General features: G+C 39.8%; 1 protein-coding gene across 7 annotated transcripts in view; it reads left to right on the top strand.

Moving 5' to 3' along the window:
- LOC117528275 (septin-9-like) overlaps positions 1 to 12183 on the top strand; it is a 274932-nt gene that overhangs the window by 249269 nt on the left and 13480 nt on the right. For all 7 annotated transcript variants that reach the window (XM_034190883.1, XM_034190887.1, XM_034190885.1 and 4 more), the window contains 4 exons: positions 3771 to 3980; positions 10089 to 10217; positions 10582 to 10663; positions 10962 to 11099. In XM_034190883.1, coding sequence (XP_034046774.1) covers positions 3771 to 3980; positions 10089 to 10217; positions 10582 to 10663; positions 10962 to 11099 — 559 coding nt within the window. The remainder of the gene's footprint in view (positions 1 to 3770; positions 3981 to 10088; positions 10218 to 10581; positions 10664 to 10961; positions 11100 to 12183) is intronic.

The following is a 12183-nucleotide window of genomic DNA, read 5'->3' as shown; positions in this document are numbered from 1 at the left end:
ATATATATATATATATATATATATGTATATGTATGTGTATATATATATATATATACACACACACACACACCCATTCAACTGAAAGGTCAAGCGTGTCCAGACTTTTGACTGGTACTGTATACTGGCCTCTGGGTGTTCTTGTTTTCATCTAGGTCGGTGAAACACAACACAGTATTTTAACTGGTGGGGTCATGTCACCACCCTGTTGACGGCCTCTTAACATTTATGTGGTCATGCTACACTTTGTTCTCCTGGCACGAGTGTTTACTGGATCAGGACCGGTATAGCACCGTGTCACACACTGAATTCCATTGCTTGATAAAGTCTCAAAGTATCCAGATACGCACCTTATTTGACTTGACTGACAGACTGATGCTGTTACAGTCTAGACCACAGCTCTGATTCTATCTGCTCAAAGTGATGTTAATCAGTGAAATCACCTGGCGGAGTGGATGAAAACCTGCACCCTCTCGGCCCTTTCTGAAATGTGTTGAGTTCTGGTCTACAGTGTGTTACTCACAGCTTGGCAATCTTATATCCGCCTGACACATGGCGGTATTTGTAGTTTACTGGATTTGACACAATCCAGAAAGCCTTTTTAAGCCTGTCTGGCATACATGCTTGTTAAGATGCATCACCCTGCTCATTACATCAACACTGCTGTTGCCACTAATTTTGAAATGTTTCCACCCTGCCGACTAATTATTATGATGTTTTAATATCCTGTCCTCAAACAAGGAAAACAGGGCTTTTATTTGAGGTCATATCATCATCATCGTATCCAGTGCGTCAAGGTGATTATGACTGTTCCATATTATTATCTTGGCTCTGATCATACTTCTCCATTTAAGCCTCTCATTTGCATGTTGTTTCCAAGTGTTAGGTTCAGTACGTCTCCATTTACTGATTCTCTTTGCTGTATGTTTGAATCTAAGCTGTAGCTTTCCCTGGTTTCTTCTTCCTTTGCACAATTGAGAATACCACAGCTGCCTAGGTAGGCACTCATGTTCCATTGCCTCCTCATGGCCTAGTCATCTGAGATTCATCAGTATTAGTAGATCTATCATAGATGAGAGACCTGCTGTCTGAAGAATTTCTTTGTTGGGAATCTTGTCCTGCCAGGATATATTAAAAATCTGCCTCGAGTATTGCATCATATAAGCAGGAGTTTCTTCACTTGGCTTGTTTTTGCACCGTAGAGGAGGGAAGAGAGTACCACACAGCCCAGTAGAGCTTATATTTTGGCCAGATGGTGGGATGCCAATTTTTCCACAGTCTTTGTTGAAGTTTTCCAAAGGCTATTCTTACTCTTCCCAAGTGCTGGGCTTGTAGTTAAGTGTTTAAATACCAAAGTGTTTTTTTAAGGCTAGTTTTGATTAAGGAGATGCAGTGAGAGTTGGTGAAAGATTTTCCAAAAAATTATTTAACAAAGCTTGAGTAAATGTTTCGTCCAGTGTTTTTTTTTTTTTTTTTTTTTAATCTTTTTTATTATTGATTTATTTTGTACACTGAATTTGCACTTAGGGATGGGAAAACCCACTTGAAAACTGTCTTCATTCAGTATGTAGCTTAGCCAGAACATGATTTTGTTCTGATTTGATGGCATAGCTGTGATTAGTACTTGGTACTTGAGTATATTATGCCAAAAATCTGTTAAATCTTATTTATATATTTTTGTTGTGTGTAGCCTGAGGTGAAGCTCTGTTTGTTGTAGATTTTTTTTTTTTTTTTTTTTTTTTGGGGGGGGGGTCATTGTGCACGAGGCCCTGGCGAGTGTCTAACTTTGTGAGAGACTTTGTGCCATAAAAGTTCTGGTGGAGGAGGAAAAACCCACAAGTGTGTAGTTAAGGATAAACGTCAGAGGAGCTGTCAAGTGGACAACAGCAATGAAGGAATAACATTAGGCGAAATTGATGAAGAGATCAATAATTGAGAAGATCCAGTAGTGAGGAAAGAAAGGACCGATGGAGAGAAAACACAGAGAGGTATGAGAATGTAGGAGGTGGTGGAGGGGCTTAAGTTGCTGACTGATTGTTGGAACAGGATAAGGAAGTGGTGAAGGAGGCCAGCAGAGGTGCTTCCATAGGTGTGTCTCTGAGAGACGCATGCACACTAACACATGCGCACACTGGAACATGTTACAAGAGTTGATGTTGGATGTGAAAAGGTTTCTGTTCACAGCAGTGTTATTACTCGCTGAATGTGAGGTTCCACTGTGTATTTTTCCCCAACACATGCGCCAGTCTCTCTTGATATAATTCTCCCAGCGACAGTGTTTCCCTTATGGCACGCCATGTGTTTTGGAGTGGAATTTATGCCTGAGCTGGAATCCACTGGTTGTTAAATACTTGGCAGCCAGTCTGAGTTGATCTTACATGTGTTTGTTCATGTTTTCATGCACGCGTACATGTGTGGGTATGTAGCTACAAGTCTGATCGAATGAAGGAAAAACTGTAACGTCCGCCCAGTTAAAATGCTTTCTGTGCTCACACAGGCTAAGTGGGGGTGTGGATCAGGTTTCAGTTTCACATTGTTCTTCTTTTTCACTCTGACATTAGCAGGACAGTAAAACCGAACAAGAGGAGGTCTTATGGGGTGGTTACGCTGTGTGATCGCAGCCTGAATGGTTCAAGGAAAATGTTAATTGCAAGTTTTGATAGATTTCTGAGAATTGTCTCATCTATACAGGGTTCTCAGCAGGATTTTTTCTCAGCGTAATGGGATGGAAAAAAAATCACCTTAAAAGCTGGGGGTTTGGGGGATGCTTAGGCTCCCCCCTAAGCTTTTGCATTATGGGCTTATTAAGGGCCTTCTTTTTTAGTCTAAATAAATATACCAAAATCTGATGTCCAGACAGAAGAAGATAAAATTTTTGTGTTTCAAAATGTGAGGAAAGTGTTTACCAAAATTTCACCAATTTGAAGTTGAAGCTGCAGAGGAGACCTTCATCTGGTTAAATGTGCTGAAGGTCCAGATCAACTGTCGTCTCTACAAAGTCGCACCTGAATTTAGATGTTTTGAGCCTGACCCAGAAAAAGTAGGTCATGGTTCTCCATCTTTTGCATTTTGTGAAACCACCCAGTAAGTCATAACTTAACACATTCTTGAGAACTTTTTGTGGGTCAGGCTCAACACTTCACAATCGTCCTTTGTATGTCCCTTCTGAAAAGGGCTTCACAGAATACATCATGGATTGTGTCCATCCTTCTGTTCAAGAACACCTTTTTTTTTCTAGGTGATATGGCAAAAACTATTGTATGCTGGTTCATTTTTGTAATTTTTCAAATTTGGTTTATGTACCACGAGGAGAGGTTTAAAATTTTATTTTTACATTTGTTCACATTTTAAATTTAGGAATTTTCTGAATTTATAAAAACTATCAAAGGAATATTTTTCAGATTGGGCTTTTAAGATTTTTAAAACTTTTAATTTTCGGAATTTTCTGTCTACTCAGTTTTTCTGTCTGAGTTTGCAAAAACCTAAAAGATGTACCTTTAAAATTACTGTTTTATAATCTGTGCCACTGGGAGAGGTGCAGTGCAAATTTCACAAGCAGGTATGGCACTGAGGTATCAGGTTGCGGATTTTCTTGGCTCGAGGCCATGAGTAACCCCCTGCTTACTTTTTTGGATTTTTCATCTGCATATATGAGCGTTTGACGTCACACACAGGCATCACGCATTGATGTGAAGCGCTAGCGCTCACAGGAAATGTATAGTGACATTTAATCATGCACATATACTTAGTCCCTCCTTTTTCTGTCACATCAGGGCCGGAGGTGAGTCCGAGCTACGTCAGCAGCGTCATGTCTGAGGCGGCGGTGCTGGATACGATGGTGTACCCAGGAGTGGGCGGTCTGTACGGAGACAAGGCTGGTGGACCTGCAGTGGACTTCAGTTATGTGGGCATTGATGCTATTCTGGAGCAGATGAGGAGAAAGGCCATGAAGCAAGGTTTTGAGCTCAACATCATGGTTGTAGGTAAGTAGAGAGAATGAACACATGGAGACCCAGCTTTCATTTTGAGTGAGCAGGGATGAAGATGAATTCTCTTCTATCTTCTTCTGTGCATTGACTCTTTACATCAAACAAATCCAGACCCAGAAGATGTTATGCCCCAGTCGCACTGCAACGGCGATAGCTGGACAAAGGATAAAAAGTAAAAAATCATTGAGAAAAGCTGGACGAAAGATCCTGCACTTTTCACATCACCGAAAAGCCGGCGAATCAAGCGAACTCAAACAGAACTTAAAATTTGTTGATGACGTCTGCAAAGATTTCAACGGATTGAATGAAAGGAACGAAACAAAACCGAAACTAACAGAAAAACAAAGCGAACGTTGACCTCGACGCTTTAAACAAAATCAAAATGAAACATTCACGATGACGTGATTGAAATCAGGTATTAAACGGAGCGCAGTCAGCCTTGTCCTCATTTCCGCAGTACTTGCAGCTGCAAGGCTTTGGTGAGAAATATTTTTTTGTCTTCACAACAAGTTTTATTTGTCTTCACATTCTGAGTTCTCGCAGTGTGTCTGTACCTTGTTGTACACTCTATCTGTGATAGCACTTGTCCTGAAGAGTACCCTTGACAAGACCATGGCGTAAGCCATGGGGAACTGTCCGTGTCAGACGAAGGCTACTCCCGAAGACCCACACATCCAGGCCACCCACAAGCTGTTGAAACGTGTGTAAACAGTTCAAGTAGTTGATAAACGTTCTTAACGCTATTGTTTCTGTATGAAAACTATTTTGTCCCAAAAATGAGTGATTCATTAGCGATACAAGGATGTTTCGTTCAGCTTGTGGAAGCTTTAATTATCAATTAATTTAGATATTGTTGCGTTCATCATCCTTCGTCCGATACGTTAGACTTGAGAGGTTGAATGAAGTGGGATGAAAGTTAAACAAAATGCTAACCTTAGGAAAAACTAACCAAACGATGAAACCGTCAAGAACGAAAGTGAAACGAAATACAGGCGAATTGATTTTGTCGTTGGTATTCATTCAGATTTTTCAACAGTTTAAAATTCTGACGAAGCTCCAGCTGCAGGAACGAAGCTGAACAAAGGTTAAATGATGCCTCAGAAAGTCAGCGAAAGTCCACATTTCTTGTTGTTTGGTGTTCTTCATTGTTCTTTTTTAGTGCTGTGTGACCAGGGCTTGACATTTACACGCTAGTATCAACCACGCATATTAATTTGTGCTTATCCTGAACCGTCCTCAACCCACTGTTAGGGCACCTTTCCTGTTATTCAGTCATGGTTCTGTTTTGTCTTTAATCGGGACTTCACAGAAAATGAAGGCCTTGGACTCATTTTCATGGGTAATCATGCAGTAGACACAGTCTCTTTCTTAAAGCAGCAGCTAATTACACGTGCACTGCCACTGTAAAACCAATACGCCTTCATTCCTCTCCTGGTTTGTCTTCAGTCCATCATAAATTAAAGCATGCTTCAAGGCGGACTCTCTGGAGTACAATTAGTGGAAGCCTCCTAAATTGAACAAAGATGTGAGTTTTTGTTTTCAGTTGAATTTAGTTCCAGCCTTTTAAACGAGAGCAATTACAAATGTTTTGGGATTGTTGAGTGGCCCTCTAGTTTTTTTTTATTTATTTATTTTGGATGTGTGATGGGGTGGAGTCGGAAACATTAAGAACATTTTGAGCCATGATGTAGGCATTTTACTGTGTTTCTGCTTTCTGGTTGTTGCATTTACACCCCCAAATCAGAAAAAGTTGGAATGTTATGGAAAATGCAAACAATAATAATAATTTAAAAACAAAACAGCAGTGATCCTTACATTTACTTTGACATCTGTTTCATTGCAGTTGGTATGAACCCAAAATATTTCATGTTTGTGTTGTCAGATTCATTTCCTTTAGTATATATCATTCCTGCTTTTAAGGCCTACAAGACATTCCCAAAAAAGTTGTTATGGGGCAGTTTATTCTAATTATAAGGATTAAATGGTCACTTTTGTAGTTGATTTTCTTGAGACCAATCAGGAGATGGATACATGAACATCAAAGTCATGGAATACATATTGGACTTCATTTATATCAGCCACAAAGAAATACAAACAGTGAGGTACTATATGGTAAATCTGTGCCAAGTATGCAGTTCTCAAAAACTGAGTGACCATGCCAAAAGGAGACTAGTGAGGGAAGCCACCAAGACACCCAGACAAGAAGGAAAGAGTTATGAGTTTCTGTGGTTGTGGTTGGAGAAGCTATGCATTGTGTAACTTTTGTCTGTTGCATCACCAGTTGTACAGCTTCATGATGAAGTGATATAGAGGAAGATTTTCTTAATCCCTGGTTCTCAAGACCAGGCACCTAAGTGGCTCTACTCTACTCTCTTCTACTCTTCTGTTTTACTCTTCCTTTTTAGATATACCTTAGTATACTAGCGTAGTTCCACCTTAGAATTGGAATATAATACATAAGATATACCTTACTGAACTTTCATGCAAAATTTCAGCTGCAGTTTGCATGCAGGCACTTGGGAAATCCAAGCCGAGATTTAATTTGTTCTTTTGTTTTACAATCTTTCTGTTTCACTCCAACATGAAGCTGTGCATGGGGATGCACCAGTCCCACTTTTTCCACTCACATCCGCAGAAGCCTGTAATACTTTCAGAGCTGTCATGGGTGTCTTGGTGGCTTCCTTCATTAAGCACCTGTCACACCATGACGGCTAAAGGAAACATAAGAGGAACTGATACGAATTTCAGATATCCAATTGTCGGTTAGTTGATGTCCACCGAGTTCATCAAAACGTTTTGTTCACGTGTAGCGGCTTGTTCTGTGTTGTCTTGTGTGTTTGACTCTTCCCCTTTGCACCCCTCGAGATGTAAACTTAAGTTCTCCATCGTGGAAGGCGGACGCGCTGACCAGTCAGCTAAAAACCAGAGTGGCCAGAGAATCCTTTGGCTCTCAGGGGAGTGAGACCTGTTGACTACCACATGCACAGCGACTCCTGCTGTCCGCCATCACACATGCTCAAAGCTGTGAGTGGGCATCAGGCGAGAGAGCTTTCCTGGTGGCTGCACATTTGTTTATCGTTTTTGTCCTGTACTTGTTTTTTACATTTATGGTACTCATGCATTCATATCCTGTGGTTGTCTGATGAATCAGACTGGGCTTCTGATTGGCCAAAGCTCCGACTTGGGGAGTGAATTCAGCACCAGGACAGAGAGAGAGCACAGTTTCCGACACAGAAACATGCAGCGTGGTTGTTCATTTAGCCAAAGTCAGACTGAAGAAAAGGACAGGGCGGCTTTGTGCATTTTGTATCTGGACATCAGAGCACCTGGCAGATTCTCTTGGCAAGAAGGTGCCACAGAGAAAGAAGATTGTTTGACATCCTCACTGTTGCAGATGCATTGAATGGCACAGTGAGATGACACTGTCAGCGCATGAACATAGTGAAGTATGACGACATGATCCCAGAGCAAGCTTGGCAAATCCCACTTTAGTCCGGCTGTCCTAGAGCATATACCATACAGTAGTGTTCAGAATAATAGTAGTGCTATGTGACTAAAAAGATGAATCCCGGTTTTGAGTATATTTCTTATTGTTACATGGGAAACAAGGTACCAGTAGATTCAGTAGATTCACACAAATCTAACAAGACCAAGTATTCATGATATGCACACTCTTAAGGCTATGAAATTGGGCTATTAGTAAAAAAAAAAAAAAAGTAGAAAAGGGGGTGTTCACAATAATAGCAGTGTGGCATTCATTCAGTGAGTTCGTCAAGTTTGTGGAACAAATCAGGTGTCCCCAGTAGCATCTGATGTTGACGCTACAAACTCAAAACTGTTATGTTCAAACTGCTTATTTTAGCAATCCTGTATTTAGTTGTATAACCACAGTTTTTCATGATTTCTTCACATCTGCGAGGCATTCATTTTGTTGGTTTGGAACCAAGATTTTGCTCATTTACTAGTGTGCTTGGGGTCATTGTCTTGTTGAAACACCCATTTCAAGGGCATGTCCTCTTCAGCATAAGGCAACATGACCTCTTCGAGTATTTTGACATATCCAAACTGATCCATGATACCTGGTATGCGATATATAGGCCCAACACCATAGTAGGAGAAACATGCCCATATCATGATGCTTGCACCACCATGCTTCGCTGTCTTTACTGTGAACTGTGGCTTGAATTCAGAGTTTGGGGGTCTTCTCACAAACTGTCTGCGGCCCTTGGACCCAAAAAGAACAATTTTACTCTCATCAATCCACAAAATATTCCTCCATTTCTCTTTAGGCCACTTGATGTGTTCTTTGGCAAATTGTAACCTCTTCTGCACGTCTTTTATTTAACAGAGGGACTTTGCAGGGATTCTTGCAAATAAATTAGCTTCACACAGGCGTGTTTTAACTGTCACAGCACTTACAGGTAACTGCAGACTGTCTCTGATCATCCTGGAGCTGATCAGTGGGTGCGCCTTTGCCTGCTTTCAACAGGTGCTGGCTTCATCCTTAAATAGTGGACACCTGATTCACAACTGTTTGTTCCACAAAATTGACAAACTCAAAATTGAGAATCTACTGAATCTACTGGTACCTTGTTTCCCATGTAACAATAAGAAATATACTCAAAACCTGGATTAATCTTTTTAGTCACATAGCGCCACTATTATTCTCAACACTGCTGTGTATAATATATATATATATATATATATATATATATATATATATATATATATATATATAGTCATTCAAATGGGACCTTATGGTTTTACTACCGTGATGCAGCATGTCGAGCTCACCTTTTATTTGCCACTGGGGAGACAGCGTCACATACAGTACCAGAAAATGTAACATAGAAAAAGCACAAAAGATGTGTGGCTTTTTCAGCCTGTTAGCATAGCATAAATATTCAAATCCATGTTTTTGGATACAACCATTGAACTCCTCTGTTCTTTTCCATTTTGTCATGATTCAACCCCATTGTGTAGCAGGGACCACACACTTTTATGAGGCAGTGGTGCACGGCAGTCTGTCAGAAAGACTCTGCGTCATTTGATTTCCCACAGTTCTTTCGCATGTGGCAGTGCCCCAGGGTAAAAAAAAACAACAAAATGCCTTCAACAAGTGTTTAAATAGACTTCATCACTTTGAACTGATGTGACAGCATTAACAAATTGTGAACTGAATATCTGTTTTGAATCAGTATACCAGTTAAGATAGTACTACCACTCACTACAAAGCTGCTGTGCTGCCAGGAATACCTTAGTTTTTTACAGGCCAGTGTAAAGTGGGCATCTAGTAATCATCCAGTGTATTAATGTGTGAAAGTTGCAGATAATTTAAGTGACATATAAAAAAATTCCATTATTTTTCCCTATGGTAGCTTTTTTTTTTTTGGATGGAATGCTGTTCTGCCCGTTCTTTCATCTACGAATAATATACTGTTTTTTATTTTATATTTTTTTAAACAGGCACTTCCTTACTCACAATAACAGTCCAAAATGTAAAGAAAATAAAAGATTTATACTTGTAGAAATCTAAGAGAGCACTTCCTTATTTTTGGGAAACTTTATCCGTTTTATTTTCTCTACAGAAAGACTTGCGTGATTAATTAGGTATGGAAGTACTTGTCTGTTTTCTCTCCATCCACTAATCCGTGAGTGTCTCACGTTCAGAAGACTGTGTTTTGGAGCCGATGTTCCTGCTTGATGGCTTGTTTTGGTTGTAGTCGTGTGAAGCGATGGGTTTTCCGGCGGTGTTTGTGCAGGCAGAGTCCTGCAGCTCGTCACTGCTTCAGTTCTTACAAACTGCTCTGGAAGAGACTCCTTGAATCCTGTTTGGATTTCTGACAATGTTGTATTTTATAGTGTGGTGAATGTTTGTTCTTCACTACCTCCAATGGTATCTCTGGACATGAGATTTGTTATCGATGTAACGTGTGTGTGTGTGTGTGTGTGTGTGTGTGTGTGTGTGTGTGTGTGTGTGTGTGTGTGTGTGTGTGTGTGTGTGTGTGTGTGTGTGTGTGTGTGTGTGTGTGTGTGTGTGTATACATGTGCTTCTAGCTTACTGTTTATCTGTCTGACATGTTTTTTTTATTTTGCTTACAGGACAGAGTGGCCTGGGTAAGTCAACTCTGATGAACACACTGTTCAAGTCTAAAGTCAGCCGTAAATCTGTGCTGGCCATGGCCCAGGAGAAGATCCCCAAAACGGTCGAGATCAAGTCCATCAGTCATGGTAGGAGCCACCTTAAGCACCCTGATTCCTGTATGTCTCTGTGGGTGTAGGTCGGCCAAACAAAACAAATTCCTTGCATGTTTTGTGATGTCTCTCCCTTACTTGCATGTTATTTGTCAGCTATGATTAAGCTTTTTACATTTTTAAATTGCAGCAGAATGGAACATGAAGAATCTTTAGCTTTTGTAATTTGGCCAAACATGCGATGGATTATGAAAATTTAAGTTATTTTACAAATCATCCCAACATTTTCTGATTTGGATTTGTACATTTGAAGAAAGCCGTAGCTCTGCTGTTTATATGGACGTTTTATTTATTCATTTATTTATTGGATGCTGACTGTCGTTTGTGTTTTTGTGTTCAGACATCGAGGAGAAGGGAGTGAGAATGAAGCTGACGGTTATCGACACGCCAGGCTTCGGAGACCAGATCAACAATGAGAACTGGTACGTTGTAGTTCAACTATCACTGTAATATTTACATCAGCACTGAAGCTTGCATTGCCACATTCCTATCTGTGTTTTGCCTACAGTTTTCCTGTTGTCTTACTTTTCCTGTCCCTGTTTTTTTTGTTTTTTGTTTTTTGTTTTTTTACTACACATCATTATCTCTTCCTTTGTCTCATTCCCCAAGTCCCACCTTTTCCTTTCTCGACTTCCTGCTAATGCATCTGTCTTTTTTTCTTTTCATCTTCCTTCTCTGGTCTTTCATCTTCTGTCTCATCATTTCTACATTGTGGTCTAGTTGGCAACCCATCATGAAGTTCATTAATGACCAGTACGAGGTGTACCTGCAGGAGGAAATTAACATTAACAGGAAAAAGAGGATTCCAGACTCCAGAGTCCACTGCTGCATATACTTCATCCCTCCAACTGGACACTGGTGAGTGCACATATAACTCCTACACATCTACACAAAGGTGCACAAAACTTTGCAACATTTTTCTTTCTTTTTGAAGCTCCCAACACAACTAAAACATAAATATTTTGAAATATTAGATCATATGTAAATAGTAATCTCTAGATGCTTTTGAGCAGTTCTTACCTAAATCACATATTCATAAGTTAGCGTTTATTACTTTTGAACATATACCATGTTTTCCAGAGTATAAGTCTCACCTGTCCAAAAATGCCTCTTTAAGAGTTTAAAAAAGTATATAAGTTGCATTCCCACTTTATACAACAAGAAGCAAAATGAATTAAGCAAAAATGAATTTAATCAGTGCATTATTTATGTTAAGCAGCACAGTTAACAAACTAATTGTTACTATACGAGGCACAAAATGTGAATAAACTATTTCATTAAGCCACTGAACAAGCGATCATGTGTGAGGTTTATGTACAGTGCAATTACACATTTTTAAGCATAATTAACACAAACACTGCTATGAGCTAATTAATGTTGTTGCAACAAGTGCAAAATGTGAGTAAACTGCTTCTTTAAGCGACTGAACAGATGATCATATGTGAGGTTAATGTGCAATGCAATTAAATGTTTGAACACTCTTGTATATTACATCATCATCCATCATGGCAACTTTCGGTCAGTCTGCAAAATATATACTTTAAACACCCACAACAAGGTTAGCCTGTTAGCATTTGCTTATGGGGCTGTTCCACAGATCGTTATTCCTTCCCATTTAATCAGAAATGGGGGCAAATGAGGGCATGTTCTGAAGCATGTTTTGATCTATCTTTGTTAATCTTGAACAAGCTTGGTATACGTAGTAGTTACGACCATCAGGTCATTGCCAGGTCTGCACTTTATAAGGCAGCCAATTGCCAGGTCTGCACTTTATAAGACAACCTGTTAGGGAGAAAGCTGAATTAAGCAGTTTCATCCTGTTTTTGGATTGTGGGCAATCGTAGTAGAATGGCACTCTATGGAATAAGAGTGTTATTTGGTAAATCAGAGATGTTCAGACTTCATTTGTTGCTCCCAGGTTACATAGGGACTCCTCCATGCA

Source organism: Thalassophryne amazonica, chromosome 16, assembly GCF_902500255.1.
Source record: "Thalassophryne amazonica chromosome 16, fThaAma1.1, whole genome shotgun sequence".
Lineage (NCBI taxonomy): Eukaryota > Metazoa > Chordata > Actinopteri > Batrachoidiformes > Batrachoididae > Thalassophryne > Thalassophryne amazonica.
The sequence above is the reverse complement of the archived record's forward strand: the minus strand, read 5'-3'. Positions and strand labels throughout refer to the sequence as shown.